Here is a 19,854-nt window from a genome sequence, read left to right as displayed (position 1 = left end):
AAGCATCTCTACAGCACCAAAGTTCTGATGGAATACTCTACGTTGACCTGCATTGAAGTTTGAACAACTTTCGAATTCAAACTAAATTTATTATCAATGTACATGTATACGTACAACCCTGAGATACATTTTCTTGCAGGCAATTCATTCCCTTCATTGTAGGAAACGACACCTACAACTTACTAATGTTGCTTCAGCTGATCCTGTTAGCCTGTGACCACCACAAATGGGAAGGGCAAGGCCAGCGAGTCCAGGGGAACTCCACCATCTTAGCAAACTGCTCCAAGCCGTACAATATCTTCCCTCACTACTCGGTCAAAATGCCAGAACATCCCTGTAGGACTGAACACGAGGAAGTCTGCAGGCGCTGGCAGTCCAAAGCAACACACACAAAAAGCTGGAGGAATTTAGCAGGTCAGGCAGCATCTGTGGAAGTGAGTAGATAGCCAGCATTCCAGGCCGAGACCTTTCTTCCGGACTGAGGAGGAAGAGGGAAGATGCTGGAATAAAAAGGTGGGGGGACAGGAGAAGGAGGCTGGCTGGAAGGTGATTGTTGAAGCCAGGTTGGTGGGAAAGGTCAAGGGCTGGAGAAGAAGGAATCTAATAGGAGAGGAGAAGAGAAGGGGACTCAGGGGGAAGTAATGGGCAGGTAAGAAGAGGTAAAAGGTCAGTTGGGGGAGTGGAATTTGTATACTGGAAGGAGAAATTAATATCCATGCCGTCAGCTTGGAGGCTACGCAGACAGAATATAAGGTGTTGCTCCTTTACCCTGTGAATGGCCTCATTTTGGCACAAGATGAGGCCACGGACCGACAGGTTGGAACGGGAATGGGAATTGGAATTAAAATGTTTGGTCACAATTCTGTAGGATTGATTTCAGCTCACTACCTCCCCCCTTGTGAACAAATAGCCATGGACGAGTTTAAAAATGCTAATTCTTTCCATCCTTTCTTTGAGTGTCAATAGGAAATCTCTCACATCTTTGTAGACAATATTGTCACTTGTTATGGCTGTTCTTGGCCATTGACTGTCATGCAGGATATAAAATGAACGACTTATCTGTTGAATTGAGAGTAAGTGAAGTTTGTTTTTGTGTGTGTACTATGTTACTGAGAGTTGTTACCATCCTGAAGCCAATGCTGGAATGTTTTGTCAGACACAAAGTGCTAGAAATACCCAGCAGGTCAGGCACCCTCAGCAGAGAGAGAACATTCCTTGCTTCAGTTAATGAAGTTTCAGTAAACCTGGGAACGTTGTTTTGCTTTCTGCTTTTGTGCTTGAGAGGCTGTCTCCCAGTTCAGTATTTACAATGATACGTCTGTTGGCAGTGAGTTGGAAATGGAAATCTGAAACAGTCAGCTGTAAGAAGTGAATAGCATTCCGTTTACTGAGCTGACCCCCCTCAGCAGGGTTTGGGAATGGGCTTCCTTCAAATACAGTAGCAGCTTATAAGATCAGCAAACTTGATAGCAATATCAAAAATATTAAATCATATCCAGGATCAAGTTTATTGTCACTGACATACTGCATTTCATGAAGTTTGTTGTTACAGTATAAGACACTAAAAGTACGATAAGTTACATAGATAAATAAATCATGCAAAAATCAGTAATGAAGTCGCATTCACAGGTTCATGGGCCGTTCAGAAATCTGATGGCAGAGTGGAGAAAGCTGTTCCCGAATCTCTGAGTGTGGCTCTTCAGACTCCTGTACCTCCTCCCTGAGGCTAGTAATGAGAAGAGGGCATGTCCCTGGTGGTGAGGGTCCTTACTGATGGATGATTCCTTTTGATGATGGGGAGGTCTGTACCCGTGATGGTCCTGGATGAATCCACAACCCTCTGCAGCCTCTTTCAGTTCTCGTTGGAGCCTCCATACTATACCTTGCCTCTGACCTAAGGCAGGAGCTCAGTGACCGTGAGTGTGAGAGGTTGTATACTGGCAACACACACAAAATGCTGGTGGAACGCAACAGGCCAGGCAGCATCTATAGGAAGAAGCATTGTCGATGTTTCGGGCCGAGACCCTTCTTCAGGACTAACCGAAAGAAAAGATAATAGGAGATTTGAAAGTAGGAGGTGGAGGGGGAAATCTGAAATGATAGGAGAAGACCGGAGGGGTTGGGTTGAAGCTAAGAGCTGGAAAGGTGATTGGCAAAAGGAATACAGAGCTGGACAAGGGAAGGAATCATGGGACGGGAGGCCTAGGGAGAAAGAATGGGGGAGGGGAGCACCAGAGGGAGATGGAGAGCAGGCAAGGAGTGATTGTGAGAGGGGCAGAGAGAGGAAAAAAAAGGAGGGGGGATTAAGTGAATAAATAAGGGTTGGGGTAAGAAGGGGAGGAGGGGCATTAACAGAAGTTAGAGAAATCAACCCAGACGGAATATAAGGTGTTCCTCCAACCTAAGTGTGGCTTCATCTTGACAGTAGAGGAGGCCATTGATAGACATAACAGAATGGGAATGAGACGTGGAATTAAAATGTGTGGCCACTGGGAGATCCTGCTTTCTCTGGCAGACAGAGTGTAGGTGTTCAGCAAAACGGTCTCCCAGTCTGCGTCGGGTCTCACCAATATATAAAAGGCCACACCGGGAGCACCGGACGCAGTATATCACACCAGCCGACTCACAGGTGAAGTGTCGCCTCACCTGGAAGGACTGTCTGGGGCCCTGAATGGTGGTGAGGGAGGAAGTGTAAGGGCAGGTGTAGCACTTGTTCTGCTTACAAGGGTAAGTGCCAGGAGGGAGATCGGTGGGAAGGAATGGGGGGACAAATGGACAAGGGAGTCGCATAGGGAGCGATCCCTGCGGAAAGCAGAAAGGGAGCGAGGGAAAGATGTGCTTAGTAGTGTGATCCTGTTGGAGGTGGCAGAAGTTATGAAGAATTATACGTTGGACCCAGAGATTGGTGGGGTGGTAGGTGAGGACAAGGGGAACCCTATCCCGACTGGGGTGGTGGGCGGATGGGGTGAGAGCAGATGTGCATGAAATGGGAGAGATGCGTTTGAGAGCAGAGTTGATGGTGGAGGAAGGGATGCCCCTTTGTTTAAAAAAGGAAGACATCTTCTTCGTCCTGGAATGAAAAGCCTCATCCTGAAAGCAGATGCAGTGGAGATGGAAGAATTGTGAGAAAGCGAAGGCATTTTTGCAAGAGAGGGTGGGAAGAGAAATAGTCCAGGTCAATGTGAGAGTCTGTAGGCTTATAGTAGATATCAGTAGATAAGCTGTCTCCAGAGATGGAGACAGAAAGATCAAGAAAGGGGAGGGAGGTGTCAGAAATGGACCAGGTAAATTTGAGGGCAGGGTGAAAGTTGGAGGCAAAGTTAATGAAGTCAACGAGCTCAGCATGCGTGCAGGAGGCAGCACCAATGCAGTCATCGATGTAGCGAAGGAAAAGTGGGGGATGGATACCCGTACAGGCTTGGAACATGGACTGTTCCACAAAGCCAACAAAAAGGCAGGCATAGCTGGGACCCATATGGGTGCCCATGGCTACACCCTTGGTTTGGAGGAAGTGGGAGGAGCCAAAGGAGAAATTATTGAGAGTAAGGACTAATTCTGCTAGACAGAAGACAGTGGTGGTAGAGGAGAACTGGTTAGATCTGGAATCCAAAAAGTAGCAGAGAGCTTTGAGACCTTCCTGGTGGGGGATGGAAGTATATAGGGACTGGACATCCATGGTGAAAATAAGGCAGTGGAGGCCAGGGAACTTAAAAATAAATTACAAAAAAAAAGAAAAAAATTCAAAGTGTGAGAAGTGTCACGAACATAAGTGGGAAGGGATTGAACAAGGGGGGGATAAAACAGTGTCAAGGTATGCAGAAATGAGTTTGGTGGGGCAGGAGCAAGCTGAGAGTTGAAGGAGGTGTCTTCCTTTTTTAAACAAAGGGGCTTCCCTTCCTCCACCATCAACTCTGCTCTCAAACGCATCTCTCCCATTTCATGCACATCTGCTCTCACCCCATCTGCCCACCACCCCACTTGGGATAGGGTTCCCCTTGTCCTCACCTACTACCCCACCAACTTCCGGGTCCAACATATAATTCTCCGTAACTTTTGCCACCTCCAACGGGATCCTACTACCAAGCCCATCTTTTCCTCCCTCCCCTTTCTGCTTTTCGCAGGGATCGCTCCCTATGCAACTCTCTTGTTCATTCATTCCCACCCCCCCCCCTCGCTTCCCACCGATCTCCCTCCTGGCACTTATCCTTGTAAGCGGAACAAGTGTTTGTTTCCGATGTTGGGGAAGTCCAGAACGAGGGGTCACAGTTTAAGGATAAAGGGGAAGCCTTTTAGGACCGAGATGAGGAAAAACTTTTTCACACAGAGAGTAGTGAATATGTGGAATTCTCTGCCACAGGAAACAGTTGAGGTCGGTTCATTGGCTATATTTAAGAGGAAGTTAGATATGGCCCTTGTGGCTAAAGGGATCAGGGGGTATGGAGAGAAGGCAGGTACAGGGTTCTGAGTTGGATGATCAGCCATGATCATACTGAATGGCGGTGCAGGCTCGAAGGGACGAATGGCCTACTCCTGCCCCTAGTTTCTATGTTTCTCAGTGCTACACCTGCCCTTCCACTTCCTCCCTCACCACCATTCAGGGCCTCAGACAGTCCTTCTAGGTGAGGCGACATTTCACCTGTGAGTCGGCTGATGTGGTATACAGCGTCCGGTGCACCCAGTGTGGCCTTTATATATCGGTGAGACCTGACGCAGACTGGGAGACCGTTTCACTGAACACCTACACTCTGTCCGCCAGAGAAAGCAGGATCTCCCAGTGGCCACACATTTTAATTCCACGTCCCATTCCCATTCTGATATGTCTATCCATGGCCTCCTCTACTGTCAAGATGAAGCCACACTCAGGTTGGAGGAACAACACCTTATATTCCATCTGGGTAGCCTCCAACCTGATGGCATGAACATTGACTTCTCCAACTTCCGTTAATGCCCCTCCTCCCCTTCTTACCCCACCCCTTATTTATTCATTTAATCCCCCCTCCTTTTTTACCTCTCTCTGCCGCTCTCACAATCACTCCTTGCCTGTTCTCCATCTCCCTCTGGTGCTCCCCTCCCCCTTTCTTTCTCCCTAGGCCTCCCGTCCCATGATCTTCTCCCTTCTCCAGCTGTGTATCCCTTTTGCCAATCAGCTTTCCAGCTCTTAGTTTCACCCCTCCCACTCCTGTCTTCTCCTATCATTTCAGATTTCCCGCTCCCCGTCCTACTTTCAAATCTCTTCCTATCTTTTCTTTCAGTTAGTCCTGACGAAGGGTCTCAGCCCGCAATGTCGACAGTGCTTCTCCCTATAGATGCTCCCCGGCCTGCTGCGTTCCACCGGCATTTTGTGTGTGTTGCTTGAATTTCCAGCATCTGCAGATTTCCCCGAGGTTTTATACTGTGTTGCCAGGCAGCCAACAGTGCTGACTGTACCTGAGGAAACAGAAACTTTCCTCACTCTGTACTGTAACATCTCTGCATGCTCTGCCGAGTTCTTAACCCGTAACCTGTGTTCACAGAAGGTTATCTTGTTGCCGCACTAACAGTTTCTCTTCCCACAGGGTGGACCTGGTGGTGTGGGTGAAGAAGGCCCTGTGGGAATAAAGGGAGGACAGGTCGGTACTCAGAGTGGAGAGCTGTGAGCTTGATTTCTGTGTGTATCTGTGGTGATTGTTGGCTTTCTGTTTGTAATTACTTCCCTTGCTCAGCAGTGCAATGTGTAGAAGGGGTCCGTAGAGTGGCCTCTGCTGCAGAATTCCCTTTTCACAGCCTGAATCACAGCTACACCATCCAATGGGGCGTGGACCCTATTAAGGCAAAGTGCATTAACACCCCGCACCCCACACAATGACTGGGGTCTCTCACACCCCCTCAGGCCCAATGGCAGACTCAAAGCCAAAGGACTGCATTCTACATGCCAGCACTCTTCATAGTGGGCTTCAGCTGACTCAGGGGCATGAAGGCTCCCAATGACTTGGTGTCAATTGTGATTAGCCTTGTTCGTTGTATGGTGTTTTCTTGATCAATTCAAGTCAGACAGTGAATTTTGAACACAACAGGCCAGAGATCCCCAGAAATCTCAGGTTAGCTTAGGCTACGCTTTTGTTCCTTACAATAAAGGCCAAACTTAGAAAAGTGTCTAAGGTTATGAGGGACAGAGATATTTTGGAAAGTAACAATCAATCTCCCCCAGTTTAAGTGAGTGTATAACTAGAGGGCGTAGTGTGAGAGGGGACCAGTGGAAAAGGAACCTGGGGGGCAACTTCTTCACACGCTGGAATTGAGGAGATTGAGAGGGGATCTGATTGAAACGTTTAAGATAATTAAAGGATTTGATAGGATTGAGGCAGGAAATATGTTCCAGATGTTGGGAGAGTCCATGGATGTTGGGAGAGGGCATGGATTGAGAATAAGAAGTCAGTTATTTAAAACAGAGTTGAGGAAGAGCTTCTTCTCCCAGAGAGTTGTGGAGGTGTGGAATGCACTGCCTCAGAAGACGGTGGAGGCCAATTCTCTGGATGCTTTCAAGAAGGAGCTGGATAGATATCTGATGGATAGGGGAATCAAGGGATATGGGGACAAGGCAGGGACTGGGTATTGATAATGAATGATCAGCCATGATCTCAGAATGGCGGTGCAGACTCGAGGGGCTGAATGGTCTACTTCTGCACCTATTGTCTATTGTCAAAGAAGTTGGTGAGTACAGGTATATGGAATGAGCTGCCAAAGGAAGTGGTTGAGCCAGGTACAACAGTATCATTTAAGAAGCACTGGGATAGGTACATTGAGGGACTGGGTGGGCCGAAGGGTCAATGTCCATGCTGTATAACTGTATTATTCCAGAAGTTGGAATTGTGGATGCCAACTAAGGATATGTATTGCATGAAACGTTTTCCCATTCTCTTCTGCTTTGCACATGCATGTTGTGGCTGAAGGGGATGGAATGTTTCCAGTCAGGCAGAGGCGCTGAGGGCTTGTGTGACATTAGATCCACACTCATTCCCTCAGGAAGTGGAATTGGAACAATGGCCTGGCATGGGAACCATTGACTCCTGAAGAGAGCTCTGTTTCATTGCAGTTAAGCCTTCCAGTTGTATACTGTTTATTCTAACGGCTACGGCCCAGGCTGCATGTTCTTGGCAACACCAATAGGGGGTTCTCAGGTCACCTCTGCTGTGGGGAAACCAGTATCGCCCTGCCTTTAAAACTTAGCGGCATTTGAAAACTCCGACATTTCAGTGCTGAAATGGTGGGTGGCCCAGTCCTTGACTGATGGTTCCTCAAACTCTGCACCACTCAAATGGTGTGATTTAATATCAGAGTACGAACACAGAATACAACCTGGAGTTCTTACTTGTCGCAGACATCCACAAAACAGGAGAACCCCAAAGAATGAATGACAGAAACATCAGAACCCCTAACCCCACTCACAAACGGCAGCAGAAGCATTGACCCTCCCCACAATTCACAGAGAGTGTTGATGTTAGAATCAAGATGGTGTCGTGCCCAGTTGCAGCAGCCACTCCGGCTCCAAATAATGGTGTGATTGTTCATCCTTTGCGTATTTATCATGATTGCAAGACACACTGGGTATTAAGAGCACCAAGTACTGCAAGTGTGCCTCAGTAGTGAGTTGCAGGATAGCGGAGGAGCTGCACAACCTGCACTTACCGCATTTTGTGCCGTTGCCTGCTATAGCCACCCGGGGAATAAGGAGTCAGGCGCAATGCCCAAGGGAACAGAAGAGCCATTGGGATGCCGGTATTCATGCGAGACTGAAGGTGAAACCCTGCAGACCAGCTCTTCCGCCGATTCTGCTGTCAAATGTTTGATCACTTGAAAATAAACAACATATTCCAGTACCTGCAGTCTCTTCGCCCAGAAGTTTTGTTTCTTTGAGTTAGGGTAGCGATGAAAACTCAACTGAAGCCAGTTCCTTTTGCCCTAAAAAATGCAAAATTCATGAATGTGTATTTTATCTCTGCACTTCTACTTGTTTTAACATCACCTCAGAATTATGATTTGTCTTTGAAGGGTGATCGTGGGCAACTTGGAATACCTGGGCCTAAAGGGACCAAGGGAGAACAAGGAGATGAAGGGATACCAGGTCCCCCAGGAGAGAGAGGAGAACCTGGAATCAAGGTAATGATAAGGAATATTTGGCAAAACTGACATTATGAGAATACTCGGAGGAAGAGTGCAATATTAGATTATCTTTTATAAAGGGAATGCTATTTAAAAGGGATATCGGGGAAGCGTTTTCATGCAAAAGCTGGTGTGCATTTGGAATGAGGTGTCGGAAATAGTGGCTGATCCGGGCACATTGGCAACATTAGGCTTCTACATAAATACATAGATGGCACAGGTTCAGAGGGCTTTGGGCCAAATGCAGACAGATGGGGCTAGCTCGCTGAGCAACACCGTCAGCACAGGCAGTCTGGGACAAAGGGGCCGTTTCCATGCTGTATGACTTTGTGACTCTGCCACTGAGAGAATAAATGAATGTTAAATGTGTTGCGAATTTTAATCATCAAACTGAAACATGACGCTACAAGTAAAATTAGCTCCAGGAGAGCGAGATAGTTCATTGCCTGCGTTGTGACTGATGTTAGTCACCAGAAAGACGCTGAAGGTGGTGATATAAAAGCCTTTATTCATCATAACAAACAGGAATCCTGGAGACCCCCTCAGTAGAGATCCCCAAACACTCAGTATATCACACTTTAAACTCTAAAGATCAAAGGTGATTTAATACAATTTCAACAGTTACATTAGCATTATTTATTTCAACACTGAGCCTAACAGTGAATTACATATCTATAGTGGGAAATATCTCTGAAAGTTCAAATTCATGCAGATGAAATAAAAGCTTCTGAGGACAGAGAAACAGACACTCAAAATTAATATTGTAAGGGATAACTCTGAGTACACAGATATCTGAATTATTGATAGATCAGCTATTCCTGCAAACATATTTGATGTGCTAAGTGATAATATCAATCTAGTATACAAGCTTCCTTGAACTTGGTCACAATGGTACAGAATAACTTTGTCCCTGTTTCCTGGTTTGATACAGGTGATACAGGTCTTGTTCAGCTGATGCATGCAAGAAGATCTCATGGTTATCTCACTTTACAAACCAGATCAGTCGAGCAACTAGCCCCTTGAAGTGGGCCAGCAGCCCGTACTCTTTAGCCCGTACTCTTTACTCGTTTGTAAAGCTGAACTTTTAACTTCGAGTCATTACTGCTTGCATATTACATTAAGAACCAAAGCCTTTTTTGAACTCACATTACTTCATAGCTCCTGAATTCCTAACAGACTATTTCTGCTTGACAGGGAGAAAGGGGGCCCAGAGGTGACTCAGGAGATCTGGGACCAAAAGGAGAGAAGGTAACGTTTCCATTGTTACTTCCATTGCATTAACCAAAACACTTCAGATACAAGCTGTCTTTATGTCCTACGTTACAATCTGAAATACATAGGTGCTGATCATTAAAGATTCTGCGTTATGACCATCCAGCTGGCTCAGGACTTTGGTACGACCACGCTGGCAGATTTTCCACTATTGGATGTTATTATCACAATGTACTTTTGATTCACTTTTTTTTCCCCAGAATAGTACAGTTGAGGAGCAGACTCTTCGGCAAATGGTGGTGTGCCAAAGTGATTAAATTAGTAATTAAGTGCCTCACTAAGCGGCAGCATAAAATCTCCATAAATCTGGCAGGTTGAAAGTGAGTGTGGAAGCAACACCCCGCCGTGTGGAAGGGAGGGCTTGAGTTATCAGAAGAGACTGGGCAGACTGTTTGTTTCCCCTGGATCAAATGAGGTGAGATAGAGGTACTGCACATAAAATTATGAGACTATAGTTATCCTTTTGTTTCCCACGGTGGTGCTGTCTAAAACTAGAGGACATACTGTAGGTTTAAGCTGAAAAGGAGGTGGTTGCAGAGTGATCTGAGAGGTACATTTTTCGAACACTGATAGATAGATAGATAGATACTTTATTCATCCCCAAGGGGAAATTCAACATTTTTCCAGTGTCCCATACACTTATTGTAGCAATACTAATTACATACAGTATTTAACTCAGTATAAATATGATACGCATCTAAAATCACCCTCCCAAAAAGCATCAATAAATAGCTTTTAAAAAGTTCTGAGTAGGTAGTATCTGGAAAGAGCAACCAGAGGAAATGGTGAAGGCAGGAATAGTAATGGCATTTAAGATACATCTGGCCAGGCACTTGAATGAGCAAGCTATAGAGAGATCTGGAATTAATGCAGGCAAATGGGATAAGTAGGTTCTTCATGGATAAGAAATACAGACAAAATGATGGAGGAACTCAGCAGGCCCTGCTACATCAATGGAAAAGAGAAACCAGTCGGCATTTCGGGCCAAGTCCCTTCAGCAGGACTGGACAAATGAGATGAGAAGTCAGAGTTTGCAATTGGGAGAGGGGCAGGAAGAAGTACAATGTTGATATGTCAGTCCATGGCCTCCTCTGCTACCGTGATGAGTCCACACTCAGATTGGAGGAGCAATATCTGAATAGCCTCCAACCTGTTGGCATGAACATCGACTTCTTGAACTTCCAGTAATGTCCCCCACTCCTTCACTATTCCCCATTCCCGTTTCCCTCTTTCACTTTATTTCTTTACCTGCCCATCACCTCCCTCTGGTGCTCCTCCCCCTTCCCTTTCTTCAATGGCCTTCTGTCTGCTCCTATCCAATTCCCCTTTCTCCAGTCCTTTATCCCTTTTGCCAATCGACTTCCCAGCTCTTTACTTCACCCTTCTCCCCCCTCCCAGTTTCACCTATCACCTTCTACCTAGTACTTCTTCCTCTCCTCCCCCACCTTCTTACTCCGACTTCTCAACTCTTTTTTTCTCCAGTCCTGGTGAAGGGTCTCGGCCCAAAACATTGACTGTTCACTCTTTTCCATAGATGCTACTTGGCCTTCTGAGTTCCTCCAGCATCTTGTGTGTGTTACTCTGATTTCCAGCATCTGCAGATTTTCTCTTGTTTTTGTTTCTTCATAGACAAGCTGGGCCTAAAAGCCTGTTTATATGCTTGTTAAACTCCCTGACTCTAAGGCCCTTGGCCTTGGTGATTCAAGAACTTGTTTGGATGTTTCTTCAATGTTGTGAGAATTGCTGCTTCCCACATTTTCAGGCAGTGTGTTCTCCAAACAGCATCACCTTGGAACAATTACCCCTCAGGTCCTCACTGAACTTGCTATTTCTCACCTTGTATATTTGCCCTCTTGTCTCACCCCAACATGGGGATAAGATCTTTATTCTCTACTGTACCGTATCTCTGCCCCTCACCTCTGTACATCTCTGTCAGGTCATTCTTCAGCCTCCACGGCTCCAGGGACAACAAGCTCAGCCTGTCCATTCTCACCTTGTAACTGAACTGAAAAGCTCCAATCCCAGTGAGTCATCTGACCCTTGGCAGCATAATCACATCCTTGCAGTAATGTGGCAACCAGAGTTGCATTAAACACTCCAACAGTGGCCCAGTTCTTATATGCGTATGCCACAATTGCCTTCTTTGTCACATTGTCCTGTGCTGCATCTTTCAGAGATCTATAGACTTACTCAAGTCCCTTCTGTCATCAATGCTCCCTCAGATCCTGACATTGACTATATGTCTTGTCCTTGACCTCCCAGAATTCCATTTGTCATTGCCTTGCTAGCTCTCCAGCTAGCCCATACCCTGCAGTAGCCTAAGACTATCCAGCTGTATCCTCTCTGCTACCAATTTTCATATCATTTGAAAACTTATTCGGGGGATTTTGGGGTGTGCGAGTTTTGTTTCTTTTTCTTTTTCATGCCGGGGAGAGGAGTTAATGTCTTTTCTTTTACAAGTCCAATGGTCTTTCTGTATTTCATGGCTATCTGGAGAAGATGAATGTTAGAGCTGTATTGTATATACATACTTTGACGATCAAGTGAAGCTTTGAACCTTTATAGGAGACATTCTCACCACATCCACTCTATCTCAACCTTTCAGCATTTGATAGGTTTCAATAAGATATGTTCCATTCTTCCAACAAGCACAGGCCCAGAGCCATTAAATGCTCCTCATACTCTAACCCTTTCATTCCCAGAATAATTTTCTTAAAACTCTTCTAGAACCCTCTTCAATGCCAATATATCTTTCCTTGGACAAAGGGCCTAAAACTGCTCACAATACTCCAAGTACAGTCTGACCAATGCCTTATAAAGCATTAATATCACATCCTTGCTCAATTCTCTTTACAGTTCTCTTGAAATTAATGCTAAGATTGTATTTGCCTTAATTACCACCAACTCAACCTGCAAGTTAACCCTTAGAAATCCTACACAAGGACTCCCAAGTTCCCTTTGCACCTCTGATTTTTAAATTTTCTCCCCATTTAGAAAATAGTCCACGTTCTTATTCCTACCAAAGTGCATGACCATACATTTCCCTACCATATGCCACATTTTTGCCTATTCTCCCAATCTATCCAAGACCTTCTACAGACTCCGTGCTTCCACAACACTACCCTACACTATCTTTGTATCATCTGCAGTCACAAAGCCATCAATTCTGTCATCCAAATTATTGAAATGTAACATGAAAAGAAGTGGTCCCAATACCGGCCCCTGCAGAACACCACTCGTCACCACTTCACATGCGTCATCTTGCCCAAGGCCTTCTGAAAATCCAAGTAAAAACACACATTGACTCTCTCCTTTGTCTATCCGGCCTCATATTGTATTTCCCCAAAGAATTCCAACAGATTTGTCAGGCAAGATTTCCCCTTCAGGAAGCCTTGCTGATTCTAGTCTACATTGTCATTCACCTCCAGGTACCCCAAAACCTCATCATTAATATTGGGCTCCAACATCTTCCCAACCACTGAAGTAAGGCAAAATGGCTTATAATTTCCTTTCTTCAGTCTCCCTTGTTAAAGAATGGAATGACATTTGTAATTTTTCAGTCCTCCAGACGCATTCCATAATCTAGTGATTCTTGAAAGAACATTACTAATGCCCCCAGAATTTCTTCAGCTACCTCTTTCAAAACTGTGGGGTAGTCCACCCCGTCCATATGACTTACCCAGATTCAGACCTTTCAGGTTCCCAAGCATTTCTTGTTAGTAATAACAACTACACTCACTTCTGCCCCCTGACACTCTCAAATTTCTGGCATAGTGCTAGTGTCTTTCACAGCGTAGACTGATGCAAATACCCTAACAGTTCATACTTAATAGTTCATACATAATTTCATTTTCCCCCATTACTATCCCTCTGGCATCATTTTCCACCGGTCCAATATCCACTCTTGCCTCTCTTTTACTCTTTATATTTCTGAAAAAACTTTTGGTGACCTCTTTGATATTATTGGCTAGCTTCCTTTCATACTTCGCTTTTTTCTCACCTTATTGATTTTTTTGTTGCCTTCCAATAGTTATTAAAAGCTTCCCAATCCTCTAACTTCCCAGTAATTTTTGCTATATTATATGTGTTCTTTTTTGCTTTTATGCTGTCTTTGACTTCCCTTGTCAGTCATGTCAGCCTCATCCTCCTTTTAGAATGCTTCTTCATCTTTGGGATGTATCTATCCTTCACCTTGCAAATTACCCCCCATAAACTCCACCTTTTGCTGTTCTACTGTCATCTCTGACCGTGTACCCTTCCAACCAACTTTCACCATCGCCTCTCTCATGCCTCTGTAATTCCTTTTCATCCAGAGTAATATTGATACATCTGACTTTATTTTTTCCCTCTCAGACGGCAGTGAATTCTATCATATTACGATCACTGTCTCCTACGGGTTCCTTTACCTCAAGCTCCCTAAGTAAATCTGGTTCGTTACGCAACACCCAATCCAGGATTGCCTTTCCCTCAGTGGACTTGACCACAAGTTGCTCTAAAAAGCATTCTACAAATTCCCTCTCTTGGGATCCAACTCCAACCTGATTTTCCCAATCTAAATGCATATTGAAATCCTGATGACTATCATACCATTGCTCTTATTGCATGCCTTTTCCATCTCCCACTGGAATTTATGCCCCAAATTCTGGCTACCATTCAGGCGTCCGTATATAACCCCCATAAGGTTCTTTTTACCCTTGCAGTACTCTGTCGAAAGGAATCTACATCTTCCAACATACGTCACTTCTTTCTAAGGATTTGGTTTCATGTTTTTACCAACAGAACCACCTCACCCCTGCCTACCTGCCTGTGCTTTGGATACAATGTGTACGGTTGGATGTAAAACTCCCAACCATGATCTTCCTTCAGCCCCAATTCAGTGATGTCCACAACATCGTACCTGCCAATCTTTAACTGCTCTACAAAATCATTTACCTTATTCCATATACTGCGTGCATTCAAATATAACACCTTCAGTCTTGTGTTCATTACCCTGTTTGATTTTGTCCCCACATTACCCTTCAACTTATCCCCCTGACTGCAATTCTGCCCTATCATCTGCTTGTTCTTCCTCACAGTCTCAGCACTCAATGTCACATCCTCAGCTCTGTCACTTCAGCTCCCAGCCCCCTACAGAATTGGTTTAAACTGGCAGGGAGTTGGGAACCGGAGTGATATCCCATCAAACCAAAGGCAACAGCCGGTGCTGGTGGGAGATCACAGGCCTGAACTGCAGAAGGAGCCAGAGGGCAGAAGGAAAATAGCGGGGCAGAGGGGCGTCAGTGCTGGGCAGTCACAAATGAGACAGTGAAACCTGTCAGCAAGGAATGTGAGGGACTCCCGAGTGAACAGTTACGAGCCCACACACAGAGCCTCCAATATAATCTATTAAATGTATTGTATTGCATAAAATCTATTAAATGGTACCCTAGTATGATAAGATAGACTCTTGACCTCACAATCTACTTCACTGTGATCTTATACTTAATTGTTTACCGTACTGCACTTTCTCAGTAGCTGTCAATTTTTAATCTGCAATGTTATTGTTTTACCTCGTTCTATCTCAGTGCACAGTGTGATCTGTATGACTGATCTGTGTGCAAGACAGACTTTTCACTGTATCACAGTACATGCGACAACAATAAAACTGCCAAACCAACCAATCATCCTCCTCACAACTACAAGTCCTACCACCGTTTATAATACACCAGGAATTAGGCAGGAGATGCACATCCCTTTCATTCTGAGCTGGCTATAATAGGCAGTTGAATTTCCTACTGAGAAGCTCTTCGTTTAAAGATCTCAGATCTCCACACGGAACACTCTCTGCCATGAAGGTTGTGCACTGTGGCGCGCAGTTCACTCTGGCGTATATTGTGCAAGTACAACATTTCTTCCCATCATGCTGCATCGTCAGAGGAGGCATTCTGGTTCCTGACAAACCGCTTCCTGCCAGGTTCTGTTCATCATGGCCCAGTGACTCTTCTGCTTGATACAAGAACCATCCTCTAGTTCGCGTGTCCCATTGACCAGGATATGCACGTCCCTTTGAGAAAACAATGGAGCTCCCTCTGTCTCCTCTGATCCTGTCTCCTTTGTGACAACTGCCATGTGTGTTGTTGCTGCCTTGTAAACTGTGCCTTAAAAAGTCACTTCATCTTGGAGTTTGGCTTTTTAATCAGCATTTTGGGAGACCAGATTTACACCAATGTTCTAGCTAATAGTATACTCTAGTTTATAGGTATGCATTCTGGGCCCTTTGACTATGGCTTTTGTCTTTAATACGGTTGGTGTTTCAGCACTGTGAACACGTGGCAGTGTGAAACACAACCTGGTGTTAAGTTTGAATGTCTTCCTCAGGTTAATTCTGTGCCTTTGTCCTTGGCAGTACAGGATCCCCAGATCTAGATTTTGCAATTAGTGTTCTGAATATTTAACCTGGTCAGAAATCAAATGGTCACCTTATCAGGGTCAGGTCTTAACAGAGCAGATGTGTGGCAAAAGGAAATCACTGAATGGATTAATTATCACCATATTATATTAGTGAGAGAACACAGAATGGAGAGCACAGCACGGAATGGAAACAAGCCTTTTGGCCCATAACATCAGTGTCAAATTAAACTCATCTCTTATACCTGCACATGGTCTCCATCTCCATTTCCTGCCTGCTTAAATTCCTCCTAATTTTTGCTATTGTATCTGTTTCCACCACCTCCCCAGGCAGCAATTTCCAGACATCCAGCACTCTTGTGTAAAATATTGCCTCAAGAACCTCCTTTAAGATTTCACTTCTCACCTTAAGGCCTTGATCTCTCTCATTTGGTGTTTCCTCCCTGGGAAAAAGACTCAAGACTGTCTACCCTTTCTATACTTCTCACTGATTAATAATCCTCTTTCAGATCATCCTTGAGCCTTTGATGCTGCAGAAAGAAACGGAACTATCCAAGTTTGTCCAACTCCCCTAGTAGCTAATACTCTAACCCAACCAGCGTCCTGGTGAACCTTTTTTTGTAACTTGGACAAAGCCTCCACACTCTTCCTGTAATGTGACAACCAAAATTTCAGAGGAATGGTTAAAGAGAATATAAAATGTTTTGAGCAGCAGGTAAAATGGATAGCAGTTTCAGCAAAAGTAGTGTTAACGTATGCAAGCCTCGCCTTTGGTACAGTCGTTTATGCTCAAACGCCTTTGACCTAACCCACATCCCTCTGAAGATGGTGCATACTAGTGTAATATTTTTTATAGATTCCATTTTACAATGAAGCAATTGAAAATATTACAAATAATATGGAATATTTCAGTGTTTTGTACCTGAAACAGTTGACAATGCATATTATTCACAAGAAATTATTATATCCAAAATGAAGTGATATTCTGCAAATCTGCAAATTCTGCATATGGAAAGGCCAACATGATGTGTATCATCGACAGACTTCTGTAGATTGTATATCTTCCAGGGTGACATCGGTGCAGTTGGCTCCTCCGGAACTTTTGGGCCCACTGGGACAGCAGGACAGCCGGGCGTTCGAGGCCTGAAGGGAGAAAAGGGAGAAGGAAACCTAATGGTGAGAAATCTTTCACTGATCCTGCCTCAGACACTCTTGGGCTTGAGCAATGTACTATCTGCTGGAGGAACTCAGAGGGTCCAGCAGCATCTGTGGGAGGGAATGAATTGTCAAAGTTATGTGGGATCCTTCTCAGAGGGATATGGGTTAGGTCAAAGGCATAAACTGACAGCAACAAAGGCAAGGCTTTCATAGATTGCATTAATTTTGCAGAAACTGTTATCCATCATATCTGCTACTCAAGACATGTTATATTCTCTAAGCACTTTATAGTATCTGTAGTGCAAAGGGAATGTTAACATTTTGGGACAAAACTCTCCACCAGTTCAGATGATGTGTCTTGATCCAAAACATCAACTGCTTGTTTCCCCTGTAGATGTTGTTCAACCCGCTAAGTTCCTCCAGCACTTTGTGTGTTGCTCCAGATTCCAGCACTTGCTGGTCCCGTGTCTCAGGTTTAAGTTTACTCTCTGTTGAAAGCTGAGTTACTTATCGTTGCCCCATTCACAGGGCAAACTGACGGTAGTCTCTGATGGATTGTTCTTCAACAGGGTGCTGTAGGTTTGATTGGCATCCCAGGTCCAGTAGGAGATCGTGGACAAGCTGTAAGTACAGGGCAACCTTCTGCTTCAGATAACCTAAAACCATGCAGAAACAGGCCCTTCAGCCCATCCATTCTGTGCTTTGATTCAGACAGTCAGCTTGCACGTGAAACGTACACATTAACTGCAGGATTTACACCAGGATATTACACAAGTATCACTGGGAGCCACTGTGGCCCGGCAGTTATTGCCACTGCCTCCCTGCTCCAGGGATCTAGATGAAGCCTGTCATCCAGTCCTGTCCGTGCGGAGTTTGCACGTTCTCACCGTGATGCATGGGTTTCCTCCGGGTGCTCTAGTTTCCTCCCACATTCCAAAGGTGTCCTGGTCCACAGGGGAATGGCAAAAGAATTAAATGGGACCAAGGGATAATTTGCAAGGGTTAATGGAAATATGAAGAGTTGGCAGGCATCCAGTGGATCAAATGATCTTCTTTGTCTTCATAAGTAAATGGGCTTTCAGTGTCCATTTTTTTACAGGGTCTGATGGGACTGCCTGGATCCCCTGGAGAAGATGGTGCCAAAGGAGAAAAGGTAATTTCAAAGGAATGATTCTTAATGATGATATGGAAACAGTTCATGTCCTTACTGCTTAAATGTCAGTGGTTTAAATGCAGACAGCCTGTTGCACAAAAGCAATAGGTACTAGAATTGTGATCGAATGCAGAAAAGTGCTGGAACTGTAATCAGAGGGCATACGTAGAGAGACAGAGCTGGTGTTTCTAATTCGTGGTACTTCATCACAGTGCACTTATTATAAGTCAAGTCAAGTCACTTTTATTTTCATTTTGACCATAACTGTTGGTACAGTACATAGTAAAAATGAGATAACTAAAAATGGTTATCCAAAACCAAAAAATTCCCCAGGTGTTGGTTTAATATCATGAGTATTTTGTTTTATTTTAGATTTCAGCATCTGCAAAATTTGCTTCTCCATTTTATATACTAAAGTTGCAATGGGATTTACAATGGTGCTTGATGGCCATAAAAGTTTATTCATCAAATATGGACCTGCACAAACTGACTTTAAAGTTGTATAAATACAGGCAACAGGTTTATGTAATTTATCTTTTCTTGTATTTTGTTGTCAGGGTGAATTAGGACCCCTTGGAATTTCTGGACCTATTGGTGACACAGGAGCTGAGGTGGGAGAAATGTTAATAAATGAGAATCATGATGTGTTTGTGAAACCCACAAAAAAGTTAAGAAGTTTGACAGGAGTATCTTCAGCCAGCAAATGATAGAATGAATCATGGAACATAAAAACAAGTCCTTCAGCGTAAATAGTCTTTGTGACCAATGATACAGTATAAATTGGCGCCATTGGTAATGAGTTTGACTTTCAGTGCTTATGAGGATGGTAAATGGAAGATGTAGCCAGCAGTTTGAGGTATCTCCATAAAATACATTTCATTCTCACCCCTTTTCTTTTCCTCACATCATATAACCTCCCTCTCCTCCCACACCCTTTCCTTTTATTCCAAGCTCCATTATCCTCTCCTATTAGATTCCTCCTTCTTCAGCCCTTTTTCTCTTCCACCTATCACCTCCTAGCTTCTTACTTCACCCCCCTTTCTCCCAACAAAACACCTTCTCCACTCAGGTGATCTCACTTACCACCTACCAGCTTGTGCTCCTTTCCCTTCCACCTTCCCCCGCCCTCCAACCTTCCAATTCTGGCTGCTGCTCCCTTCATTTCCAGTACAAGATGAAGGGTCTTGGCCTGAAACATCGACAGATTGTTCTCCCACCCCCCACTGCTTGACCTGATGAGTTCTGCCAGTATTTTGTGTGTATTGCTTGACATTCTGAGAATTACTCAAGGAAGCAAGGAGCCAGCCCTGGCCCTACTTCCAGGATCTCCTCAGTGGTCTATTATTCATCAGATTCGGGGATTGTTGGCAATGCTGGTATTCACTGCCAAACCCTAATTGTCCTGGAACTACACCATTCGTGGTCTTATTCCTCAGTTCTGTCTGCACACTCTCATTCCTAGTTCCCAGTTCCTTGGAACACAGGAGAGTGAGAGGGGACCTTATAGAATTATTTAATGGTATGAGGCACAGATAAGTTAGATGGTGACAGTATTTCCCCAAGGTAGGGGAGACCAAAACCAGGGGGGCATAGGTTTCAGTGTGAGGGGGAAATATTTAAAAAGGACCTGGGGGCAACATTTTCACACATTGGGTGGTGAGTACGGGGAGGTGGTTGAGGAAGGTATCATTTTAAAATCACTTAGATAGGTACATGGAGGTACAGGGCAACAGACAGACAGACAG

The 19,854-nt window shown here is 44.6% G+C and overlaps 1 protein-coding gene across 1 annotated transcript in view; it reads left to right on the top strand.

The window, feature by feature from the left end:
- Nucleotides 1-19,854, top strand: part of LOC132407258 (collagen alpha-1(V) chain-like) — a 202,960-nt gene that overhangs the window by 118,665 nt on the left and 64,441 nt on the right. The window contains exons 32-37 of the mRNA XM_059993518.1: nt 8,029-8,136; nt 9,334-9,387; nt 16,867-16,974; nt 17,526-17,579; nt 18,056-18,109; nt 18,667-18,720. Of these exons, the coding sequence (XP_059849501.1) occupies nt 8,029-8,136; nt 9,334-9,387; nt 16,867-16,974; nt 17,526-17,579; nt 18,056-18,109; nt 18,667-18,720 (432 nt within the window). The remainder of the gene's footprint in view (nt 1-8,028; nt 8,137-9,333; nt 9,388-16,866; nt 16,975-17,525; nt 17,580-18,055; nt 18,110-18,666; nt 18,721-19,854) is intronic.

The sequence above is a fragment of the Hypanus sabinus genome, chromosome 18 (genome assembly GCF_030144855.1).
Source record: "Hypanus sabinus isolate sHypSab1 chromosome 18, sHypSab1.hap1, whole genome shotgun sequence".
Lineage (NCBI taxonomy): Eukaryota > Metazoa > Chordata > Chondrichthyes > Myliobatiformes > Dasyatidae > Hypanus > Hypanus sabinus.
The sequence above is the reverse complement of the archived record's forward strand: the minus strand, read 5'-3'. Positions and strand labels throughout refer to the sequence as shown.